General features: G+C 38.9%; 1 protein-coding gene and 1 pseudogene across 1 annotated transcript in view; both read left to right on the top strand.

Annotated features, from left to right (window-relative positions):
• Positions 1-752: 752 nt before the first annotated feature.
• LOC135697814 (uncharacterized) lies at positions 753-7,407 on the top strand (annotated as a pseudogene).
• Positions 7,408-23,733: 16,326 nt separating this feature from the next.
• Positions 23,734-27,739, top strand: part of dpy (dumpy) — a 595,824-nt gene continuing 591,818 nt past the window's right edge. The window contains exon 1 of the mRNA XM_065217641.1: positions 23,734-24,400. Coding sequence (XP_065073713.1) covers positions 24,398-24,400 — 3 coding nt within the window. The 5' untranslated portion in view covers positions 23,734-24,397. The remainder of the gene's footprint in view (positions 24,401-27,739) is intronic.

Here is a 27,739-nt window from a genome sequence, read left to right as displayed (position 1 = left end):
TGAAATCCAACAAGGCTCCAGGGGTCGATCGCATATCAGCGGAGATACTCAAAGCTGACCCCATGCTATCCGCACAAATGTTGCATCAACTATTCTGTAATATCTGGGACACCGCGACTTTTCCTGCCGACTGGATGCAGGGCATCTTAGTGAAGGTCCCAAAGAAGGGGGATCTGACTGTGTGCGACAATTGGCGAGGCATCATGTTACTGTGTATTGTTCTCAAAGTTCTGTGCAAAGTTATCCTGAATCGGATACAGGAGAAGATCGACGCGACTCTCCGACGGCAGCAGGCAGGATTCCGTGCCGGAAGATCTTGTGTGGACCATATCGTCACGCTCCGCATCATCCTGGAGCAGGTCAATGAATTCCAAGAGTCCCTTTATTTGGTATTCATTGACTATACGTAAAAGCTTTCGACCGTCTCAATCACGAGAATCTGTGGGGCGCCCTGAGACGCAAGGGAGTCCCAAGAAAAAATAGTCAACCTCATCGAAGCGCAGTATAAGGCTTTCACGTGCAGAGTTCTGCATAACGGAGCCTTGTCCGACCCTATCCGGGTAGTCACTGGTGTGAGACAAGGATGTATACTATCACCGTTACTGTTTCTCATCGTAATCGACGAGATCATTGTAGGTGCAATTGACCGTGTACCAAACCGTGGGCTGCTTTGGCAGCCTATCACCATGGAGCATCTCAACGACTTCGATTTGGCTGATGATGTTGCTCTACTAGCACAACGGCGCTCTGATATGCAGAGTAAGCTCAATGACCTAACGGAACGCTCCTCTGCGGCGGGTCTCACCATCAACGTCAACAAGACCAAAACTCCCGAATGTGAAGATTGAAGCCCTGCGTGTCAGCGGACAGGAGTATAATGGACCCACAAAAAAGATTGCTGTTATTGTTTACAAAACATTCAAAGAACATCACCTGGCGGAAGGAGCAGCTGAGGAGCTCTCGAAGCGGGAAGTATCCGATGTAGATAGCAAGCGGAAGCGCCTCAAACCGACCAAAAAGCCGAAGCCAGTAACCTCGAAAGATTACAATATGATGGTGCAAGGTAAGCTAGACGTTTTTACAGGTTTTTGGTAGTGCAAATGAATAAAAACAAATCCAACCTTTCAGATTGTAGTCGTAAGAAGCGGAAAGTTCTATCGGACGCTAATGAAAATTCAGCAAAACATGGAAAACCAGCACTGCATCCTCAGGCCACTATACTCGTGCATGATGATGACGATCCTGATGAGAATTTGGACACTGCTGAACTCTTACAACCAAATGCTGCTTTTGCAAAGATTCCAAGCACCCTGGCTCCTGGGCATCCTGGTACCATGTCGTCCAGGTGTCAACTCCCAACTGCTGCTGCGATTGTGCAACGAAATGCTGGTACTGCTTCTGTGCTTTCCACTGTTGCTACTGCACATTTCTGTTGCTGAGATTATGCATTCGGCTGAAAACTTGAACGCTGCTGCTTTTCTACATCCGACTGCTGCTACTATGCAATCCGTTCAACCTAATCCTGCTCTCGTTATGCAGTCGAATATCGCCTCCGTCGTACTGCCAATTTCAGTTCAGTCAGTGCAACAAGTGGGGTTAAGCAGTCATGTTCCAATGGACCAGCTACCTTTTTTTTTTTTTTTTTTTTTTTTTTTTTTTTTTTTTTTTTTTTTTTTTATACAGGGGGGAATCTGCTCCCAGACACCTGAGAAGATAACTCAGGGTGTGGGGATGGGAGAAGTAGCTCTCCCGACCCACTAAACCTTACCCTGTGCTCTAGGCCCTTGCCCTCCCCGGAACCGCCCGAAAGCATTACGTCATGGGAGGGGGCCGGTTGCGCTATGGCGCATCACTAGGTGTTGTGTCCGACGTGACACTCGCTACTGCACAGTGAGCAGCTGTGCAGGGCCTTCCTCTTGTTGCTCGCTGTTCGTTGTTCGCCTGGGTTCTAGAGCAGACGTGATAGCCAGCCAACTGTCCAGGGCCCATTCAGGACAGATGTGACCGCTTACTAGCTGCGTGTGCTAAGCACTCTAAGAACCCGGCGTCACTCCTGTCTTTGCACAACGAGGGTTTGTGCAGGGCTTCTCAACCTCCTCTTGTTGTTCGCTGTTCGTTGTTCGCCTCGGTTCTAAGCAGACGTGATAGCCAGCCAACTGTCCAACAGGGTAGCTTAGGACAGATGTGACCGCTTACCAGCTGCTTGTGCTAAGCACTAAGAACCCGGCGTCACTCCTGCCTTTGCACAACGAGGGTTTGTGCAGGGCTTCTCTGCGGTAGTTCGTTTAGCCGCAATATCTCTCCCTTGGGTTCGATAATTAGCGTTTCCAGGGCACACCACGAGGAGGCGAACTACTTCATGCCCCAAGGACCAGCTACCTATCACAACTAAGATGTTGACGGGTATTTTATTAAGATATTAGTTGTAAATAACGATTGGACATCTACTTTTTTTTTTTACATGATCGTCTCCGACACATCCGGTAGAATATGATTCTGAGCCCCTATACGTAGATCAGGATGGTGTCATGTATTTTACGCCTTCAGTTGAGAACGCCAACATGGCTAACCTTCAAATAGCAGGTAAATGCAGGGCAGGGGTGTGAATTATTGCAACAATAACAGTGGTTAATTATTTTTCTTAACGGCGCCGGTGGTGTAGTGGTAAGCGTGATTACCTCTCACCCCAGCAGGCCTGGGTACAATCCCAGTCGGCGCCGCCGGGATGTTCTGAGGCATAACATCTCTGATCACGCCTTCCTTCGGATGGGAAGTAAAGCCGTTGGTCCCCGGTTCATGAGTTGATGGGTCGATAGGTAGGGTCCAGGTGTGGAAGCTGCCTTCCTGGCACGTCGGTAGCATTGCACAGTGGCTTATTTCGAGCAAAAAAACAGACGCAATTCAGAAACGGGTTTTCAGCTTACGGAAGATAGTGAATCTTATGTAAAAAATTCCGGGGAATCTCATGGTGCCAACCCCTTTCTGGAAAAATGGCAGGAAACGTCCGATTTCTCCCTTTTTCCCCTATAAATGAGAAATATTTGAAAATATCGATCTATAACAATCTGCAACCTCGATAAAGACATTTAAAAACCATTGTACCTTACGTAAAAAAGTCTAAGGAATCGAATGCCAGTAACCTCTTTGATGTCAAAAATCTTAAAGTGGCCCAATTCACCCGTTTTCCCCTATAAGTTGAAATTTTTGAAAATATTGATCTATAACAATCCGCAACTTCAATAAAGATATTCAAAAACCATGCTGCCTCACGTAAAAAAGTCCAAGGAATCGAATAGCGTTATCCCCTTTCATGTCAAAGATCGAAAAGTGGCCTAATTCACCCGTTTTCCCCTAAAAATTGAAATTTTTCAAAATATCGTTCAATAACAATCCGCAACTTCGTTGAAGGCGATCAAAAACCATGCTACCTTACGTAAAAAAGTCCAAGGAATTGAATGCTGGTAACTCCTTCAACGTCAAAGATCGAGAAGTGGCACAAATTGCCCGTTTTCCCCTATAAGTTGATTTTTTTTTAATTTCGATCAATAACAATCCAAAACTTCTATAAAGACATTCAAAAACCAAGCTGCTATACGTAAAAAAGTCCAAGGAATCGAATGCCGTTATTCCCTTTCATGTTAAAGATCGAAAAGTGGCCTAATTCACCCGTTTTCCCCTAAATATTGAAATTTTTCAAAATATCGATCCATAACAATCCAAAACTTCGATAAAGACATTCAAAAACCAAGCTGCTTTACGTAAAAAAGTCCAAGAAATTGAATACCGTTATCCCCTTTCATGTCAAAGATCGAAAAGTGGTCTAATTCACCCGTTTTCTCCTATAAGTTGAAATTTTTGAAAATATTGATCAATAACAATCCGCAACTTGGATAAAGACATTCCAAAGCCATGCTACCATATGTAACAATAAGTTGAAATGATCAAATTCCGGCATCCTTTATACTGTCAAAGATCAGAAATCAAATCAAATGTTGCCCGCTCAAGACATTTTCATTAGAAATAATAAGAAGCGTTTTGACTTTGACTTTGCACCTGTGCAAAAATGTTATCAATTTTAATTCTTTTTTATCATGTAGTATCATCCTCATCGCTTTCCTCTTTACTCTCATTTGATTCATCATCGCCCATCACCTCATCATCACTTTGTACATTGCTATCGTCTTCATCGGCATTATCCCTATCATCTTGATCGGAATAGTAAAATGTCATCTGTCGCTCAAACAGCTCGTCTTTTATTCTTTTCCGTGAGTGTTCTGCTGGAACATCTTGATCAGCGTGTTTCGGGTCTGACCAGGTCAATGAGAGGCGCATCATGTCTTCCAAGTTGTTCTCTGGTGACGTTTTCCGAGAAAGATACGTTCTGCCATATTTGGACCGTTTATGGCACCTCTCACCGGCTTGTTCATCCGCAAAACTTAGAGGATATGGCTGAAATGGTTCAGTTATGAAATTAGTTTTTCTTACTGCCATAAGACTCTTTTAATTATAGTTACCAATTTTTCGATGTACTCCGGTAGGTGTGAATATTTATGCACTTGAGCAATCAACTCAGGAAACTGTGCAGCATAAAACGCATTTCCGAGTTTTTGACACATCATTCATCTTCTTTTCTATTATGAGCAAGCGTCTTATTTGCCTTGACGACAGTAGCGTGCTGCCATCTGGTTTAAGTGAGATGAAAAGAGAGAAAGGATGTTTGTTTACATTCCTCCTCACACCGGATACCGGTTTTCAATTCCTTGGATTTTTGCATGAGGCAGCATGGCTTTTGAACGTCTTTATCGAAGTGGATGATTGGTATGAAGCGTTATTTAAAAAAAATCAAGTTAAACGGAAAAAGGGGCGAATCAAGCCACTGCTCGATTTTGAAAATTAAAGAGGATACCGGCATTCGATTTCTTGGACTTTTTACATAAAGGTGCATGGTTTTTGAATGTCTTAATCGAATTTGCGGATCGTTGTAGATCGATATTTTGATAAATTTCAACTTTTAAGGGGAAAACGGGTGAATTAGGCTACTTCTCCAATTTGGATATACTGATGGGACACCGATACTGGATTCCTTGGACTTTTTTTACATAAGGTAGCATGGTTTTGAATGTATTTATTGAAGTTGTGTATTTTTATAGATCGAAATTTCAAAACATTTCAACTTCAAGAGCAAAACGGGCGTTTTGGGCGACTTCTCAATTTTTGAAAGTAAAAAGGATACCGGTAATCAATTCCTTGGACTTTTTTTACATAAGGTAGCATGGGTTTTGAATATCTTAATCGAATTTGCGGATTGTTATAGAATGATATTTACAAAAATTCCAACTTTTAGGGGATTACGGGTGAATTAGGCAACTTCTCGATTTAGCATGTTAAAGGAGATACTGGTTCTCGATTCCTTGGACTTTCTTACATAAGGTAGCATGGTTTTGAATGTCTTTATCGAAGTTGTGGATTGTTATAGATCGAAATTTAAAAATATTTCATCTTATAGGGGAAAACGGTTGATTTGGGTCACTTCTTGATCTTTGACGTTGAAGGGATTACCGGCATTCGATTCCTTGGACTTTTTTTACGTAAGGTAGCATGGGTTTTGACTGCCTTTATCGAAGTTTTGGATTGTTATTGATCGATATTTTGAAAAATTTCAATATTTAGGGGAAAACGGGTGAATTAGGCCACTTTTTGATCTTTAACATGAAAGGGGATAACGGCATTCGATTTCTTGGACTTTTTTACGTAAAGCAGCTTGGTTTTTGAATGTCTTTATAGAAGTTTTGGATTGTTATTGATCGAAATTAAAAAAAAATCAACTTATAGGGGAAAACGGGCAATTTGTGCCACTTCTCGATCTTTGACGTTGAAGGGGTTACCAGCACTCAATTCCTTGGACTTTTTTACGTAAGGTAGCATGGTTTTTGATCGCCTTCATCGAAGTTGCGGATTGTTATTGATCGATATTTTGAAAAATTTCAATATTTAGGGGAAAACGGGTGAATTAGGCCACTTTTCGATCTTTGACATGAAAGGGGATAACGTTATTCGATTCCTTGGACTTTTTTACGTGAGGCAGCATGGTTTTTGAATATCTTTATTGAAGTTGCGGATTGTTATAGATCAATATTTTCAAAAATTTCAACTTATAGGGGAAAACGGGTGAATTGGGCCACTTTAAGATTTTTGACATCAAAGAGGTTACTGGCATTCGATTCCTTAGACTTTTTTACGTAAGGTACAATGGTTTTTGAATGTCTTTATCGAGGTTGCAGATTGTTATAGATCGATATTTTCAAATATTTCTCATTTATAGGGGAAAAAGGGAGAAATCGGACGTTTCCTGCCATTTTTTCGGAAAGGGGTTGACACCATGAGATTCCCCGGAATTTTTTACATAAGATTCACTATCTTCCGTAAGCTGAAAACCCGTTTCTGAATTGCGTCTGTTTTTTTGCTCGAAATAAGCCACTGTGCATTGGTGCTCAGCACGGAAAACAAGATCGACGAAAAAAACAAACCAAAAGGAAAAAAAAAAAAAAAAAAAAAAAAATTATTTTTCTTAAATTTGATAGGATCGATGAGCTACGAACAGATGAAGGCTGATTTGAAGGTGTTCATCGAAGCGACTGTTGAGAAAGTGTTTGAAACAAGCTATCAAATCAACTTTGCCCGCTTTGCTGCCTTGTTGGAAATTCAAAGAAAGGATGATTCCAAAAAACTGAAACCTGGTGATTCGGTGGAGAGGCATTCCCGTATCAACACTGAAGACGAGCTAATCCAGTGGAACATAAAGCTAAACATCGAAGAGTTGTGTCGAAAATATGTAAGTACGTTTCTCTTTGAAAAAAAAAAAATATGTAAACGCATTTAAAAATTATTCTTTTCAGTTGGAATACTTTTCGAAAATTATCATCCCCGATGCCTACAACGACAAAGGTGACAACGCTTGCTACACCGTAGTCGATTGCCTGTTCACACGTGAATTTTGGACGAAGATGACATGGACTGGAATCAGCCGCAGCAATAAAGCGAAAAGGGGTTTCCGTGAATATGGAAATGTGACCCAACTTCTTTGCAGTATTGTAAAGATTGGAGATCCATCGTATACTGCAAATAAACTGGAGATGTTTTGTCGAAATCGCTTGTTTCTATTGCAAATTCCGGTCCACCAATCGTCAGCTTCGTAAGTCAGCATGTAGACAACGACACGGCCACAAGTCTAACGCACCTACTCTCGACTCAGCAAACGAGGAGATTTCACGGAACTCGAATGACACTGATGTTTCCGAAAACGTCAAACAGGATGCTGGTGATAGTTCGGATGGTGAAAGCGAAGAGGATGAAGTAGAGTCAAACAGCGGAGGAAGTGAAACCGGAAGTAGCACTGAAGATGAATGATTTTATGATTGATTGTTGAAAATATGAGGAGAGAACAGAATATTATTTTTTTCAATCCATTGTTATCTGTAACATAAAACAAATAAATAAAAATGAACAAGCAATGTGTCTTTTTTTTCAAATACATTTTTAAATCCTTTATTTGATACCAACGATTTCACAATTGAATCTTCGTCACTGAATAGTATGGATTAAAGGTATAAATACCACCCCTTCGTTTCTGATGAGTGGCACTAATTTGCAAAAAAGGTTATTGCTTTTATAATAACTTGTTTTAGATAAGTTTCCTGAATTAAGCTTCGTAATATAAATATGAAGAAACGATGATTTGAACGGTTTTTGGAAGAAATCGCATTTAAACTTAACTTTCTGACCTTCAATGAGCAATTCTGTTTCTTTATGCATACTTCCTGAAAAGCCCACTAGTTCAAATTGTTTTGTTAAAAACCATTTGTCTTTGAAATCATTGCAAAGCGTGAAATTTGAAAATATTAATTTATTTTTTGGTCCTTTTTGTTCGACTGTTACATGAAATGGTTTCTGATTTGTTGAAAACTTTGCATTTTTGGAGCTAGCAGCAATCATTGACGCTAATATTCTAGCTGCAACTTGCGCCAATGTTCGAACTAACTTTTTTTAAGGAATGCATGTAGTTTTCGAATGGATACGCAGAGAGACATGGTAACGGTCCAAAATGTTCAACTTCATCGACTATATTAGATTGATTTTTTTATTACAACAAATGTACTTCGTTTCGAAGGATATACAATTCTGATTTAATGTTTATTCATTTACTATTTGAAATATGCATTCATATACGATATCTGGTTATCTGGGTTGTAGTTTAGGTTTGACAGATAAAATAAGTCCGAGCAACTTTGACCAAGTGCAAGCTGCGTCAAAACATAGCTATTATGGTGAAAAATCGATCGCAGTATTGGCGTTTCTGGACCCGTGCGCTTCCGTCATGTTGTTGGAGAATAAACTGAGATATCGCCTCGGCGTTGTTGACGTACAACAGAGACTGGCAATCAAATGAATGACCGATATTACACGCAAAGAGAAAGAGTCTTACCAAATGAATTAGCGAGCGTTGGGTGTTAGCAGACTTGCTTCCACTCACTTGCTATAAAAAACATATTTTCAGAATTTTGAAATCATTAGATGCTATACTGGTATTTTGTACATGTTTGATTCAAGAAAATGTTGAAAGGCAAGTGTTTGACACACGAAACCTGTCAAATTTGCTTGCAGATAGTCACAATCAGCGATTTTACGACTCGTGAGCGCTCATTCCGAGTGTACGCTTACGAACCATAAATTAGCTGATTGGGACACTCTGAAAGTGAAATAGACAGATTGTATGCGACAAATACTTGCCTTTCAATCTCTTCTTGTATCTAACAAGTTCAAATTTTCATTATAACATGTAATGATTTCAAAATTCCGAATATTCTTTTTATAGCAAGTGAGTGGAAGCAACCCTGGGTGTTAGTGCCGTTGTTGGGCCAGGTCTTTTGACATATGGACGTTTGGAATAAAGGCGTTTGGCCGAAAGGATGTTTGCCACATGGACGATTAGCCGAATTGAAAATGTTTATTATGTTTGCCATTTTGGATACACAGACTTAAATACATTTTGATAGATTCTTGGAATTCCTTGAAAACTTCAAGGCTTCGTGATTTTCTAAGATTTACAAAAGTTTATTATTGTGTCTGGACATTTTGGTTTCAGGTTTGGCAGGTTTGGTTTTTTAAAATGTTTTCCTTCCCATATTTTAAAACATTAATTATAGGAAGGAAAACATTATGAAAAATTAAACTGGAAAATCACAAGGCCTGAAAGTTTTCAAGGAATTCCGAGAATTCTTACAAATGTATTTGAGTCTTAGAAGCAACATGGAACTGTTGCTTTCAAGTTTCAACGTTTAAGTTATTTTTAACATAATAACATGTTATAGCGATGTTATAGTGTAACATGTTGATAGCGTTATAGTAAATTATAGTTATAGTAAAGCATGATTCAATTGTGCTTGCCAATTCGAAAAAAAAAACTATATCAATTTGGAATTGACCATTGCGGGAAATTAAGAATGGTTTTTAGGGCATTACATTTTGTGCCACTTTGCCGCATTTCATGTAACATGGTTGTGGCATAAATATGTTATAGGGCAGCATCGCTGCTGATGTTTTCGGCAGTTTCAATTACTGGATCTCACTGCAGGGGGTTGGGAAACGTAGGTTTTAGAATTAGGGAAGACTTGATCCCCTTTTCATGATGTGAATTTGAATTTGAATTTTTACACACATCCTGGGATCAAGTGTTTGTCAATTTTTTCATGTATGCATTCATCGATTCAATAAAAAAGAAAATGTGCGGTGGTTTCAACTGCCTTTTTCTCTGCTGCATGATTTTGCTAGTGGTTCTAATATGCGTTTATGTGTAGAGTATAAATACAATCACAAATATCGCGTTTTTTCATTTCATCCAACCGATTTTGCTATCGTTGCCATGCCTTGATAAAACATGTTTATCAAGTTATACTTCAGTTCGGCGCCGGTGGTGTAGTGGTAAGCGTGATTACCTCTCACCACAGCAGGCCTGGGTTCAATCCCAGTCGGCGCCACCGGGATGTTCTGAGGCATAACATATCTGATCACGCCTTCCTTCGGAAGGGAAGTAAAGCCGTTGGTCCCCGGTTCATGAGTTGATGGGTCGATAGGTAGGGTCCAGGTGTGGGAGCTGCCTTCCTGCCGTCGGTAGCATTGGTGCTTAGCACGGGAAACAAGATTGACGTTTAACAAATCAAGGAAAAAAAAGGTGATATTTCAGTTTTTCGACACCGGTTTACACAGAGATAAAATTGCTAGAGAAGAATTTCCCGGATGTGTTTAAATTCTACGTAGACATTTGTTCCTTAGCTCAGTCATTCTTGGATCCATTCTTTCCAGGTGACTTACAGCATCATCATAATAACAATCAAAATAATGATGATGCAGTTTGCTGTTCCCTTTCGTTCTTTTGTCGGATTATGCCGTCACTTGTTGCGTCGGCCACTCAAAACCGAAAGAAGAACCCTCAAATGCGCAGCCAGCACATTTTTCGATTGATGTTGGATGCTTCATGGTTCAGAGTGGTTGTTTGTCGGATGATATCATATGGCAATCATTATCATTCATGTATGTTTTCATTCACACGATTGAAGTAAATTTACAAAAAAGTATGAATCAATAGAGTGAATCACCACAGAAATGTTCTCTGAGTTCATACGAGCGCTCATTCTTCGATATCTACATTTTCCTTATTGGTCGATGACCACCAGGTAGCATAAGGTGGTTTGCACCAATTTGACCGCTGGTTGTTTATGTTTTAGCCGGCAAGTGAGCATAAACACACACCCGCCTAGCATCGGAAATAGAAAGGAAGAACAGACAGCAACATCGTCGTTGACGCACAGAGGGGTATCTTCTAATCTAGCTGGCCAAAAGTCGATCTACAAAATCAACCAAAATTAATTTTTAATTGTTGCATTGTAAACCCAAAAGATAGAAGAACAATGCTTCATACTTTTCATTTCTGATTCAAAGTTCATAATGATCGTTGTAGTTTTTTGCACTGCTTGCTGTTGGGATGATTGAATCTGTTTGAAACAATGTGCATTGATCAAACAGGTATTGAAGTATTTATTCCACATGATATCAGTTAATTTGGCTGAATTTAGGATTCGTTCATATAATGTTATAAATGTTTTTTTTTTTCAAATATTATTCCAATATATCATGGTATGAAAGTTAACATATTCTCTAATATTCTGTAATGAAATCTATTGAACATTAATGACGCATTAATGCTGCTATTATTTGAGATCTTTCAAGATCTTGTAACATAAAATATTGAGTGATAATAGATAAATCTTACACAAAACAAACAAATTGTTTGTCAATTTTTTTTATCCAATAATTTTATAAAATGAAAAATCAGCATTGACATTTTATGAAGTATTATATGTAAAATGTTATGCTCGATGTTTAATTTTCTCAAATTCTTCTAATAAAACCAAATTTCAACTTTATCTAATCATTTTGCAGATTAAAAGGATATTGAATTCGCTAGCTGTTGCTCGAATAGCTAACGTATTCAGTATTTTTTTTGTGAAAAACTTTGGGATGGCTTCATCTGCATTTCTCTATTGCAATCGTGTTCATATGTTTTATCAACTTTTTTGTATTTTGTCCCAACACATAACTTTTATTAAGATGTTTAGTAAAATTGCATAGTAAATTCTTAATTTCTGATATTACACTAGTTAAATGTCAAAATATCCAGTAGACTGTTCGAATCAAAAACTGTATTGAAGTATTGTCTTCATCAGTGTCATTCCCACTAAAGAACTTATCAAAATCTAACCCCCTTAAGTACTCATCCCCTAGGTAAAAAAGTCAGTTAGTTGTTAGGTTGTTGCTGTTTTCACAAACTGTAATCAATCAGCTTGTGGGTTGTTAAAACGGCTTGTTTACCGATTAAAAAAAAAAAAAAAATCATAGTACCTGTCGCCATGTGATATGGTTAATTAAACAATAAGAATGAAAAACTAACATCCCTTCTAACAAGCAATCAGAACATCTGAACATCAGATGGAAATTAATAAATACAATCCAGAGTTAATCATATATTCCACTTATTTGAAAAATCTGAAAAATCAGCATATTAAAAAAAATCTGTGATCTGTATATACAGCTATCTGTTTCAACATGTTGAGAAAAATCTGTATCATTACAGATAAATCTGTTTATGTGACATCACTTAGACGACGACGAAAGCAGCAGCATAGGCAGCATGACTGCCATCATCCGGTCGGCATCGACTTGCACTGGTGTGGCCACCATTTGAAAAACAACCGGCCCTTTTCTGGGCCACCAATTCAAAAACGGATATAGTTAAGAACTAAATTATCAACATAGTTGTTCCGTCCACTAGCGGTCCTACATCAAGCTTCCGTTCGTGCCCCTAGACACAGACCTTTCTAATTTTTGGCCAGCTAGAATGGAAAACTACCCCAATGTGTGTCGTGAGAAAGGTAGAATAAAGGAAAGAATAATACTTCTTACACTTTTTAGAACTTTGCGCTGAAAATTGCCCTGGGTTCATGTTTGCAGCAAACAAATATTATTAGCTTATTTTGGCCAGCTAATGCAAGGGTCTTTGCATCACACAACACCGATCGTGATCGTGCGGAGTTGTTTGGTTTCATTCTTTTTGTTTTATTTTCGGCGTGTCAGGTTGCTTTTCAGTGTGTTGCTTCGCACCTTTTATGCCATGCGAACATTTGAACCGAGCGGAAAAGGACCCTGATCCGGGTTGGATGTTTATAGAATGAAGGGGAGGGGAGGCGCAGCGCTTGATGGTTCGAGAATGACGCAAAGTTATGTTTCGGCGAAATTTAGTGTTTGGAAAACGTGATGCACATGATGATCGTTCCCTCGTCTGGACTGGAAGCAATAAACCCATCCAATGCAGTAAAGTTGGTGATGGTTTAATGGCCATACTGGGCGATAGTTGGATGAATTGGAGGCTCAGCATTCGTCAATAGTGTATGTAATGGGTCTAATGGTTATAAAATTACATCCGTGAATATAAAAATATCGAAAAAAGGCATGGCTAATTTTATTGCACAGTGGTTGGGTTAATGACATTTATTTGAATATGGAATATCTGCAATTTGAGTCGATGTGATGTGGGTATAAAATAAAGCACATTCGATAGCGAAAACTCACTCTCTTTTTTCTCTTAACTCTAAACATAACTCGTATCTCGTATCTAAAATATCTTCACTAACATCACTTCAACTCCTCCTTCCTTTAGTTTAAAAGTTAATCACAGACAAACAGACACTCCTTGAAAAAGTTTTTATTGAAAACATAGTATCTCAAAACATAGGACCTCAGTAAAGACATCTCTCGGGCTTCTCGCGGAAAACAAGCTTGCTCGAGTACTCGCAAACAATATTGCATAAAAGTTCTATACAATGTATAGAAACGTTAAAGTGATCCGATGCCAGCACTGCGGCGAGTAGTTCGTGGAACTGATAATATTCAAATCAACATTTAAATGCGTGCACGAAGATGCACAATGAAAAATTACGTCTGTTTTTCTGTGATTTAATATTATAATAATGGATATTCTTACAAGAATTCAAAATATTTTCAAGGATCGAAGATGTCTCCAACATTTTCAAAATCATCCTCCCTTCTCCACTTATTACGGTTTGTTGTTTTAACGCAGTGGTGATTCTATCACTGAGCAAAATTTGGAAAACATTTACTGAAACCCTACTTGCAGGTAGCCATCTTTTAATATCAGCCTTGTTATTATGTTTGTAGTAAATCAAAGCACACTTTTTAGCAGAGCAAAGTCATCATTGAAATAATCAGGTTTGCTAGAATCCACGTTGGAGTAATCATCATACAAGTTAGTGTAAAAGCTTCTTAAACTAATTTTGGGATTAATCAAATCCAAGATTGGATTTATACGATAATATTTTTTCAGATAGAAATTGGCTATCAACGTACTAGTAAATCCGTGTCCAATTTTTACATGTCGTGATCTAGAAGAAACCTATTAAACACATCCTTTACCAATCGAAGCATTTTTTTTCGACTGTCCATTGATTTCAAGATGGTACGGTGGACTTTTTATTACTCTTACCACTAGAAACACCTTTTCGTCCAAATAATGAAGATCAGCATGGAATCTACTAAACGGTCTGCTTGTTGGTATCAATGAAGAATAAGGAGGTTTCTTTGTCATTGATGTCATTTGGTAACATATTTTGCAGGCCTTTACATTTCAAACCAGGAACCGGATGTGATAGAGGAAAGCAGGAGCAAAAGTCTGCATTTTCCATCTTAGAAGAGGGTATGTAAATTATTTCATGGTCATAGATAGATAATTCCAATACATAAACGAGTCACTGAAAATTGTTTTTTTCCTTCTTTTTCCAAAATCTCCTATCAATGGTTTGTGATCTGTGAAAGTAACAAATTTCATTCCGAAAAGAAACATGTGGATTTTCTTACTGCACAAACAACTGCCAGTACTTCTAGATGCAAAATGGGGTAGTTTTTTTTAGTGTCATTTAAACTAAAAGATGCAAAACAACTTGGACGTTCTTCTTCTACAAAGCGATATTTCCGTTCCAAGTCCATAGCTACATCCATTAGTAACTAATACTACTGGTTTTGCTAGATCAGAGTAGTCTAGAAAAAAAAAATAACATTTAGCTCTTCATACAAACTTTACATTCTTTTCTAAAACACAATAAAGGCATTTCAAACTGGACGAAAAATTAGGAATGAATTTAGCATAAAAAATGATCAATCCTAAAAATGCCTTGAGCTCTGAAACATTCCGTGTAGCCTTCGTTTCCCAGATAGTTTCAACCTTTTATGGACATGGTCCGTTAACACTCCGAATACGATGCCTTCGAAAAGCGTGTAACGGCAAGTTTGCAATGGTATAGCTTAGCCTTTTCTTGATGAATTCCAAAAATTGCGGTATCTCTAAAATTCCTAGGGTCTGTAAATTATTTTGACATTAAATAGATTAAAAATAGGGTCGTCTAGTCGTATCTATAATTTAGATAAATTAGGACAAATGTACATAATTAGCCAGAATACTGTGATGGTTCTTACATATGGATCCTGGAGACAACGGAACGGTCCTCCGGATGATCCGTAAAAGTGGTCAATCTATAAAACTGATCCTAGAGCTCCGCGTTTTTTAAACACTTGGAACTGTGATATAAGATAGAATTTGGAGTCGAGACATAAACATGGACTAAGATGGCCATGGGACCGTCCTCCGGAAGATCCGGAACATGCGTAAAGTGGTCAATCCATGAAACTGATCCTAAAGCTCCGCAGTTTTTTCGAAAACATTTGGAACTGTGATATAAGAAAGAATTTGGGGTCGTGACATAAACATGGCCATGGGACCGTCCACCGGTGGATCCGGAACATCCCTAATAGTGGTCCATCCATGAAACTGATGCTAGAGCTCCGCAGTTTTTTTTTTCGAAAACACATGGAACTGTGATATAAGAATGAATTTAGGGTCGTGTTCAATCCATGAAACTGATACTAGAGCTCCGCGGTTTTTTTTTAATATTAAGAACTGTGATATAAAAAATAATTTGGGGTCGTGTTCGACTACAAAAATGCTAATTATGATAATATTAAAACTAAATTCAATGGACTAAATTGGAAAACCATTTTGAAGGATCAGGTAAATGTTGAATGTGCCGTGGAGGTTTTTTATAAAATTCTGTTTGACGTAATTCACGAGGAAATTCCATTAAAAAGGAGACGACGCAATTATTCCTCCAAATATCCGGTTTGGTTCACTAATCATATCATTAACTTGAAAAATCGTAAACAAAAAGCTCACAAATTATACAGAAAACATAAAAATCGTGATAATCTCGAAAAGTATTTAAGGATTTGTGATCAACTCAATGATGCAATTTCTTTGGCACTCTCTGAGTATAACATAAAAACTGAGAATGAAATTAAATCATGTCCAAGAAACTTCTTCAATTACGTCAAAACTAAAATGAAATCGTGCAGTTTTCCATCAAAAATGACATTGGATGAAAAGGAAGGTAATAATTCTGATGATATATGTAATCTTTTCGCCACTTTTTTTCAAGAAACATACACGAAATTTTCAGATAATGATCGTGATTATGAATATTTTTCTTATTTTCCTGACTTTTCAACTACTGTTGGCGTTAATAACATTTCGCGTCATGATATTTGGAATGGCCTACGAGATTTGGACGCCACTAAAGGTTCTGGACCAGATGGAATCCCACCTACTTTTATGAAAAACTTAGCATCTGAACTCACAACCCCTTTATTCTGGCTGTTTAATATGTCGCTTGAATCCGGTATATTCCCGAAGGTATGGAAAAAATCTTACTTAATACCCATATATAAATCAGGTAAAAAATCCGATATTCGAAATTATCGTGGGATTGCTATCATTTCGTGCATTCCAAAACTCTTCGAATCAATTATAAATAAAAACATTTTTGGCCAAATAAAACAAAGAATAACTAGTGCACAACACGGATTTTTTAAAGGCCGTTCAACCACCACAAACCTTTTGGAATTTGTGGACTTTGTATTAAATGTAATGGACAGAGGTAACCAAGTAGAAGCTCTATATACAGACTTCAGCAAAGCGTTTGACAGAATTGATATCCCAATGCTGATTTTTAAATTAGAAAAAAATGGGAATTGAGATGGAGCTCATCACCTGGATTAGATCGTATTTAGTTGATCGCCAGCAAATTGTAAGATTCAACGAAAAAACATCTAAGCCAATTCATGTCACGTCAGGGGTTCCCCAGGGATCGCACCTAGGTCCTCTTCTTTTTATTTTGTACATTAATGACGTCTCTCTTATTTTAAAAAATATCAAGGTACTTATATACGCTGATGACATGAAGCTATTTTTAGAAATAGGAAGCGATAACGATATGAATGTGTTTCAGAATGAAATAAATGTTTTTTACAGATGGTGTAGTAAAAGTTTATTGAAACTAAATATCAAAAAATGTAATCTTATAACGTACAGTAGAAAACTAAACAAACAAAATCTTTGTATTACATTAGGTAATGAAAATGTTCAAAAATGTGAAAATGTAAGAGATTTAGGTGTTATTCTAGATTCTAAATTGACATTTGTGGACCATTATAACACAATAATACATAGAGCAGGCAATATGCTTAATTTTATAAAACGTTTCGGTCTCCACTTTAAAGATCCTTATACAATTAAATCACTTTACGTTGCTTATGTGAGGTCAATTTTAGAATATTGTAGCGTTGTTTGGTCACCCTATATGAAAAAGCATGAAGAACGAATAGAGTCAATCCAAAAGCAATTTTTATTATATGCATTACGTAAGTTAGGTTGGACGGCTTTTCCTCTCCCGTCATATGAAGCACGTTGCTTGCTGATCAGCATTCAAACATTGAAAGAACGTCGGGATTACGCAAAGATTTCTTTATTAAACAATATCATTTCGCAACGCATTGACTCAGCTGATCTATTGTCAAGGTTAAATTTGTATGCACCTTCCCGACAATTACGCAATCGACAGTTGTTCGCAGTAGATCGCCATCGGACCAATTACGCTAAATTTGGACCGGTAAATCAGATGATGACTGTTTATAATCATCATTGTGAAATGATTGACCTAAATATGCCCTCAACAGAATTAAAAATATATTTCAGAACCCTGCGAAGTCATAGAACATAAGTCTTAATGTTAATATGTAGTCTACGATTTGATTGATTGACGAATAAATAAATAAATAAATAAAATAAATAAATAAACATGGCCCAGGATGGTTATGAGATCATCCTCCGCGAGATCCGGAATATCCATAAGAGTGCTAATTCCATTCAACAAATTCTTGAGCTCCGTGTTTTTTTAATCGTCTTCTGAAATGTTTACATTTTTCCCTCTACCAACACATACGTGAGGGCTAGATCTCCACCCCACCAGGTTGCACGAATTCAACTGTATTGCTAAATGTGCATGGACACATATACGCAGTTAAAGTTAGCTGGTTCAATTCAAGATTTGTGGCTAAGCATCAGCCATTTTGAAATCCTCAGCTGATGCTGAAGACATTGATTACAAAAATTTTGAAGAATTTCTTATAAACAAGATCGTTGATTGGCTGATGCTCATAGCCATCCGGGCCATGTTTATGTCATGACCCCAAATTCATTTTTATATCACAGTTCCTAATATTTGAAAAACAAAACTGCGGAGCTCTTGGATCAGTTTCATGGATGGACAGCTTTTATGAATCTTCCGGAGGACAGTCCCAAGGTGTTTATGTCACGACCCCAAATTCTTTTTAATATCACCGTTCATGGATTGACCACTTTTGTGGAGGTTCCGGATCTTCCGGGGATGTTTCGAAGACCATGGGTCCATGTTTATGTCACGACCCCAAATACTATCTTATGTCACAATTCCTAATGTAAAAAAAAAAACGGCGGAGCTCTAGGATAAGTTTCGTGGATTGATCACTTTTACGAATGTTCCGGATTTTCCGGAGGACGGTACCATGGCTGTCCAGGTCCATGTTTATGTCACGACCCCAAATTCTTTCTTATTTCACAATTCATAATAATTTCGAAAAAAAACACGGAGCTATAGGATCACGTTCGTGAGTTTACCACTTTTACGGATGTTCCGGATCTTTCGAGAACCGTTCTGGTGTCTTCAGGATCCATATATATAAACAATGAGTGAATTCTGGCTAATTATGAACATTTTTGCACATTGGTCTAAATTATAGATCTTAAGCCACTTGCAAAACCCATAAACACGCTTTAAAAAAAACGTGTAACGACTCTTTTCGCTTTAAAAAAAAGTATACGCCTCTACTTTCATTTGTTAAGGTCAAAATAATCTAAAGACCCTAGGGTACCACAATTTTTGAAATTCATCAAGAAATGGCTAAATTATGTTACTGCAAACTTGCCGTTACACGCTTTTCGGAGGCTTCGTAGTCGGCGAAAAGTTTTTTACCCACCGTATTCGGAGTGTTAAAATATGACCACAGGCAATTCTTCCCAGCAATCAATACATCGTCCAAATAGCATGTGACATGTTTTAAACCACGTAGGTCTTGTTCCATCACTTTTTGAAATATAATGGGTGTCCACTAAAAATGAAATTGATAAGAATGAGTCGCGAAAAAACACAAGTGAAGTTTAGTTCAAACTGATTTATTTCATACAAAGTGTTAACTTAAGTCTTCAAACTGAACTTAGTAAATATTGGCATATGTTCCATGGTACGCCATGCGGCGCAGTTTAGTCTTGATATTGGAACATGTTGGATGGCTGCCAAATCGATTTTCTGGATGTAGCTTTTGATCCTGTTGGTGAGTTGCTTGGTGTCTTTGGCCTTACAATTATCCTTGTATACCATGGAGCTCAATAGACTGAAAATATCCTGGATAGGACGGCACCGCGGCAGATTTGTCGGATTCCGGTCTTTTGGCACATATGGTATATTGTGGCCTTCAACCTTCCTTCATTATTCTCTCCTCCCTTAGAGGCTTGCAGTCTTGTCGAAAATAATCTTTACTTCTATATTACCTGCCATTGAAGAAAAATAAATGATTATAGGTTATTTCTTATTCCCAAAGCAATGGATATACGTAATTGTTTCGTTAATTTCAGTGAAAACGGTAAAAATAAAACTGCCTTTTCTCAAGGAGGGTGTATTAAACCTGTTTATCATGGGGGTCACAGAAAGTTAATTCAGAAGTTCCACAACAGTAAAACATATTTCTTAATTAAACTAATCGTTGAATTATTGATTTTTTTTCTCCAAGGTTTTGCTGTTGTACTAATGTGTTTTAGTAAAAGCTGACTACAAGTAAATTGGTACGCCCCTCACGCGCCGCTAGCACGCCTTTAGTGTTGGGAATCGAAAATCTTTGACAGTGGTTTGCTTACACTTCGATAGAGAAAAACTAGTGCAAGTTTGATCAAAGTAGTCGATCGCGTTCAGAAATAACGTCAAATGGAATTCGAAAGAAGAAAAAATATTGTGCACAAACACCTGGAAAATTCGGAGTGATCCGGTTCCAAGCTGGTTAAAGTACTGAAGATGTCGAAAAGATCAGTTTGTCCAGTGCTCAAACCTACAAGGAAACCCTGAGTGTGGAAAGGAATCAGCGGACCTACGAAAAAACTTGAACCATGGATCGTCAGCTGCGCAGCAAGGTGTTGAGGGTGTGTTAAAGCCAAACCCGGTCTTTCGATCTGAGATGTGGCCGAAGGGTACAACGCCAACTTTCAAACAATACGAAACATCCTTGCCAGGGAAGGATACGAGTTGTACAAAGCCAGTAAACATCCGAACCGGCACATGAAGCAGAATTCTGTGGCCAAAAAGCGTGCAAGGCTCTTGAACGACCGTGTTTTGACGAAACACAAGGGTTGTACCACTTTGATCGATGACGTAAAATAAAGTAAAATTCGATTTTAAGCAGCTTCCCGGTCAAAAGTTTTACATCACGACTGAACGTGGAGATGGGCCGGGAAGTTCGTGTTTGCGGACAAGTTCGCGAGGAAGGCTATGATTTGCAGTTGTGGTCTGAAAACGGAACCAATCGTCAGCTGCCACTACTCTGGTGGTTCTGGAGTGGTATACTGCCAACAAGATCGATTTTGTCCCCAAGCTAATGAATCCTCCGTATGGCCCGGAATTTCGACTAATCGAAAAATACTGGGCAATTTCAGAGCAGCGACGAACTTCTTCTTGGCCGACTTCGACGAAGCGGCGGGGCAGTCAAGGGCACCCAGCAAATGCGGGCAAAATGAAAGAAATGCGCTGATTTCGTGTCCGTTTCCACTGTGCGAGCGCTGATGGGTTCCATCAAGAGGAAGGTTCGAGATTTCGTTCAAACTGGAGCAATGTAACCATCTAATGCCGTAGTTTTATTAAAAGGACCGTAAAGCAATGGCTTTTTTAAACTCATTGAATCACGAATTACATATCTTTTTGTGTGTACCAATTTACTTTTAGTCAGCCTTTAGGAGTTGTAATATGATTATGGGCAACGAGGAGGTTTTGTGAAGATCTGAATCATCCATAAAAATGGTTAACTAGTTAATGTCATCAGTGAATGTGAATGAAAATCAGTGAAACTTATTTTACCGAGATTTGCACAGCCGAGCTCGGTAGAAAAAACTAAGTGTGTAGAACATTGCAAGTCGTTCCAGAAGACTTCTAAGCGTATTGAATGCATATTGCAGAGCATGTTAGGGTATCTTCTGAAGCAAGTTAAACAGAATTTCAACGCCCTCTTTAGTAAAGACTGCAACGCGCAAAAATTGGTCGACAAAAACATCGTTTCTTTCAGTCAAAATTCATATCACAAAAATCGTTTTATTTTTCGTTTGGTAGTTCGATTCATATATTTAAAGGCTAAAAATGTTCCTTTATTCTTTTTGTTTGCCAAATCTGAACTGCCGTGTCTTCCGCTTAACCCTTTCCATTAAATTTTGCACAGTGGTCTCATCGACCTTATTCGCCGCCGAACGCCGGTTTCCATGGATTATTTAGTTTTTTTTTTAGATTCCGTTTGACCAAGGCCCGATACCGTTCAATAGGGTGGAGTTCTGGGATGTTGGGAGCGTCGTGGTCTTTGGGTACTACAACCACGTTGTTCGCATCGTACCACTCGATTGCCTTTTTCCCATAGTGGCAGCTCACCAAGTCCGGCCAGAACAGTACAGGTCTATTATGTTGATTCAGGAATGGTAGCAGCCGCCTTTCCAGGCACTCGTAGATCTCTTGATTGATGGTTCCCGTAGTAATGAAAATGCCGCTTTTTAGACCACCCGTGCATATGGCCTACCAGACTAGATATTTTTCGGGAACTTCTATAGTTTGATGGTTTTGAAAATTTTAGCCACCTTTCCTTTTCCTGATGCGGTATAAAACTCCTGTCCCGGAAGCTGCTTGAAATCCGCCTTCACATAAGTTTCGTCATTCATGACGACCTAGTCGAACTTTGCGAGCAGATTCGTATACAGTTTTTGGGACCGCTGCTTTGACGACGTGTTTTGTTTGTAATCTCGGTTCGCCACCTTCACCTTCTTAAACGTCGACAACCCGGCTTGTTTCTTGGCCCGCTGCACAGTAGTATGCGAGGCATTGAGCTTGTCACTGACGTCCCGGATGGAGAGGTTATAATTCTGCTTATATTTCACCGCCACCTTCTTCATCGTCGCTGCCACGTCCGGATTACGATTGCCGCCGCTTCCAGGCTTCCTGGCGGTCGACAGACACGCCACGAACACTTTTAAAACGTTTGTCATGGTCGATTTGGCCACATCCAGCAATTTTGCCAACTTGGCGTGTGAGAACGTCGGATTCACTCAACTTCCAAATGCAGTATTTCAAGGTTTTTTATGCATTTTTAACAGAAATACACCAATTTGAAGTTGACCAATTTTTGCGCGTTTTATACTTTATGCTACATGTACTTATAAATTGTATTTTCATTTCCGTTCGCAATTTTAACGCAAATATGCGGCAATTCAGCGATAATTGCGAAATCTGCGCATGTTGTAACAGCCCTGCATTTGTTTTACGTGTTATGAATACTCCAACTGCACATGCTTGAAAGTTATTTCTTACTCTTGGGATTGGCTCTTTCTTAAGCAATTCAGCAATTCTTTGACAGTTAAAAGATATTGAACATTGCATTCGACGTTTTGTCTAATCAATATATTGTCTTTTTCAACCTTTTGCCCAACACCCCTCGGCCATTAGATCATTTTGACGGCTTTTTGTCCCAACGATCTTTTGTCCATTCGTCCTTTTTTCATTCGACCGTATGTCATAGATTTGCAAGTGGAGGCCCAGATTTATTCCTTCAGTACTCAATTTTTTGTCATTCATTTTGGAAGTGACTTTGTAAACAAACATTCATAGCTATCCAAAGCACAATTTGGATATAAAAAATCACATGAACAGTGCAAGTAATACAAGTTCCCAATTGCATTAATCACCACAAACCAAACTCATATCAACATTGCATTATTGGTGCACAATGCGCATGCTACGAAGAACTAAGAATGAACCACAATATGTTAAGCTTCGAATAAGTTGCACGAGCCTGCCTGCTAGCGCACCTTACAATTGCATTTACCAACTGCTGTAGCCGTTACTGAGTTACCTCGTTGATCGAGCCGGCAGACACTCACGATCACCACCAGCTAGCATAACAGCCATAAATCCGTGAATGTTTCAATTAATTTTTATAGCAACATGCAGTTCATCCTCTCTTCTCTTTTATTTCCATTTGGAAACACTTTATGCAACAAACCGGGCCCGGCATGACGATTCACCTGAGTTTGTTTGTTATGTTGTTGATTTCGGAACCGGCGCGGCATTTACACACCGGGAGAGCAAAGCCACTAGCGAATGCTTGTTTCTCCGACTTATGCCCGAGCTGCATTCTCACATACCTACAGCTCACCAATTCATCATTCACAGGCCCTGCAAGGCACCGGAATGGGTGAAACTTCATTCACTCGCTCCCGGTTTGGACTGCATGCAGCTGAATGCGGTTCACCACGTGAGATGCGGTTGCCCGGTGTCGTTGGGCTCACTGACTGTTATGCTGCCGTTGCACATCTTTGCATCATGTCCATCTATATCGTGAGTGCGAGAGGCATTATTCGATTCAGTCTTTACCGAGACTTGAAGTCGTACACTAGTGCTTTTCTTTTTAGTTTGTAGGATTACGTTTTTTCCTTCGTCTGTTTGGCGAAGCAGAAAAGGAAAACCACACGGAAGAAGAGGGGTAAGGAGAAAAAGAAGAAGTTGTGGTAAAGAGGAGACGGATGAAAACAAACAGAGAACCGAGAAGAAAGAGTTGAAAAGCTACAACATTAGCGGAAAAAAGTGAAGAAGTCAAGTCAGTGTGCAAAGTAGGAAAACGGAATAAGGCAAAAGAGTGATGTTTTGCTCGGTTCGTGCCAGTGCATAATAATAAGGGTCACGAAAACAACGAAAAAATCGAATTATCTCAGTGCGAGTTTGGGGAATTGTTATTTTGAGTGAGCTATAATTTGTTCAAAGTGAATAATCTTGAAATCTGTGCTGCAGATCTTAAGTTATTGGTCCCACCCGATAGAGAGGAACCAAGTTGATAAATAAGTGCAAGTGCTGAGCTTTGGTGTAATATCTCAAAATACAGAAAAAATCGCTGTGTGGAAACAGGGCAATTTCTGAAGAGAGATTAGCTTCTATTGGTGGATTTTGATAGAACAGGTTCTAAGCAGATTACTCTGTGGATTAAGCCGAATAGCTACATCGGAGCGACTACCGATCGCTGCTGAGACTTGGGTGGAAAACAGCCATGGTTATGAATGGTAAGTGTCAGAGCATTAATTTTATTATTTGAAGAATAACACCGGACAAAGCTGATCTTGTCGGAACGCATAAAGTAAGCGGCGTTCATTCGTTCGAGAACTGCCGTTGCCGGTATGTAGGTATCTGGTTGGCATTCAGTGAACCGCTACTAGTGCCCGGGGCGCTACTGGTTCGTAAGCAAGCAATATGGAAGAAGAAGAGCGTGGCAGACACGAAGTTCAACAAACGCGACTTTTCTTTTGCAGTGGCCAACAACATCACCAACAGCAGCGCCAGAAGTGGCATTTTCATTCGATCAGTTGGTGTTATGCTGCGTTGTGGAGGAAGTTTGTTAGCGATGGAACGTTTTTGGGATTTATCACTTATTGAGCTGGGTAATTTTGTTTAAATATCACGAATAGATCCGTTCTTCAATAATCCTACAATTAGAAACTCAACAAATATCTCACATCAGGCAAGGCGCCACCGTATCACAGCTCCTCTAAGGGTTTTCATAAAAATATTGCGAGGTTGCGCAAGCGGAGAGACTTAAACGAGCAACAAGGGGGGAACCATGGGTATAGATGAATATTCTCCTTGCACGCTTCGGAAGCGAATCGAATCGGGAGAGCTCAGCCAAACTGAACTTCGCGAAACATTCCATTCGAATGCTGCTACTTCTGCCGCTGCTGTTGCACATTGTTCAGAGAGAGAAGGGAAACGAAAGTTTTGTTTGTTGTTGTGCTTTTGCGGTTGGATTGTTTTTATTTTTTTCTTTCTTTGGTTGAATCTTGCCATAGAAGCGTAGATGATGTTAATCTTTTTTTGCTTAATTTGCTCTGAAGGTAGAATATGTCTCTTTAAATTGATGATTTGTGGAAGATGTTTATTGTTGTTCGGTGAAAACCGATGAAATAATTGTGGATAGAGCACGCATTAAGGTTTTGGTTTTTTTTCCATAAACATTTATTATACACATTTGTTGGGCGGAATTTTTCGAGAAATTCAATTTTTAGTATTGAAGTTTAACTATTTGAAAATGCAGTTTATTTGGCAGATTTTTGTTATGCATATTGATAAATCTATTTACAAAATAATGCATGCAAAACTAAAATTTGATGTATTAATAAATCATGCAATGAGTATATGGATGGTTCAAAATATTGATTTTGCTCTACAACGCTCATTCGATTCTTAATCAGGTCCTGGTCATTCTTCCTAAATTTGATTGTGATCTCACATTGCACTGGCCCTTTGAAGTTCATATGCGAAATATAGTTATAATACTTACTTCTAGCAAATTTTCGCTGCCACAATTTTGATTGAACGCCAAGAAAATTAGTTGATTGATTTTGAAACCAATAAGTTTCTGAAATAATTTATCGATTGATTTCAGGGCATCACTGCATCTTGCACTATGCTATAGTAGCCTGGATTAAATCGGCCCTTTTCTTTGCGCCAGACACACCAATGTTGCCTGCTGAGCAGTGAATGGAGTGTGTCAGAAGAATATCATCGTCCTTATTAATAAATAAATAAATAATTATCCTGACGTTAAAAAGTGGTTGCATGTGAGAATTTCAATTATATGTGCAGCTAATCAACTAGCTGTGTACACAAGTATGTCTGCTTTTGTATTGTGTTCTGTTTTTATTACCAATAAATCAATAGTTCATATGCCTCCGCCATCGCAGGATGGCGAGAAACCCGTTCGCCTTTTACATTGTAAACAACGTAGGAATTACTATAACGTACACCATCATATGTATACCATATGCCATATGTTGCATACAGGATTTCAATAGCATTATAATCTGGACAAATGACATAATCGAAAGATGACATCTATTGGTAGGAAAATTAATTATTCCATAACTCAGGGTAAAAGGGGATAAATGTCGCTTGTACGAACAGTGGTCTTCAGGAAAGTTATAGCAGAGAATATTTCCTATAAGTACAAACAGCAAGTATATCTATAAATCATTATCGTGAAAGGTTAGGACGAGGTGAACAAAAAGTTCACTTTCCCCCAGTGAGTAGTTCTACCTCAAATGATGAATCGATCTGATACGAGCTTCTCCGATTTGTGTGAAGCTTTGCATAACTGTTTGTTATGGTCAGTCATTCATGTTTGAGCGAAAATTTGACCATGGCTTCAAAATGGCATATTCGATATTTTTCAACAAATCATAACTCTAAAACAGCACTCTCAATCGAAATCATGTCTGACACAAAGTTGTAGTAAAAAATAATTACATTTCATTAACACTACATCAATCGAAGTAATGTTGTGTAAAAAATATAAAAATGTAATTCTTAAATAACTTAAATAACCCTAATCAATATTTCATTAAAAAGCTAATGAAAAATGCTTTCTTCTCAGAAATTAACGAATTGGATACTCGAAAATTGACAAAAATAATTTAACAACAACTTTCGAACCAATTTTTATTATTTTATGAGCAATTTTGAATAGAAAACCATTCCAAAGACCATGCTTTTGCTGTTCTATGATTTTGTTAGTTTATGATTGGCGCCGAGTTTGTCCAAATCGGTTGAGTGGTTGCTGAGAAACGTGAGCGCATTCATTTCGTTACATACACACACACACATACACACACACACACACACACACACACACACACACACACACACACACACACACACACACACACACACACACACACACACACACACACACGCTGACGAAATACACGGAGAGTGAGCACGGATTGTCGGAGAGGCAGTTCGGATTCCGGAAAGGGAGATCGACGGTGGATGCAATTCGGACAGTGGTCGAGAGAGCTGAAAAGGCGTCCAAACAGAAGCGGAGAGGAGATCGATATTGCGCCGTCATAACGATCGACGTCAAGAATGCGTTCAACAGCGCCAGCTGGGAGGCCATCGCCGAAGCACTGCATAGAATGAGGGTCCCTGACTACCTGTGCAGGATCCTGAGGAGTTATTTCCAGAACCGGGTTCTGGTCTACGAGACAGACATGGGACAGAGATCGATTAGGATCACAGCGGGAGTTCCACAAGGCTCCATCCTTGGTCCAACGCTCTGGAACGGGATGTACAACGGCGTGCTAACGCTTAAACTGCCCAAAGGAGTTGAGATCGTTGGCTTTGCGGACGACGTCGTCTTGACGGTAACAGGCGAGACGCTGGAAGAGGTGGAAGTGTTGTCAACCGAGGCAATCGACATGATTGGTAACTGGATGAAAGGAGCGAAGCTGCAAATAGCCCACCACAAAACGGAAGTGTTATTGGTCAGTAACTGTAAAGCGGTACAGCGGGCGGAAATCACCGTCGGGGAGCACACCATAGCCTCGAAGCGTGTGTTAAAATACCTGGGA

The sequence above is a fragment of the Ochlerotatus camptorhynchus genome, unplaced genomic scaffold (assembly GCF_037179485.1).
Source record: "Ochlerotatus camptorhynchus isolate MF236.1 unplaced genomic scaffold, CSIRO-AGI_Acam_v1.1 ptg000078l, whole genome shotgun sequence".
Classification (NCBI taxonomy): Eukaryota; Metazoa; Arthropoda; class Insecta; order Diptera; family Culicidae; genus Ochlerotatus; species Ochlerotatus camptorhynchus.
This window is presented reverse-complemented; position numbering and strand designations above follow the sequence as displayed.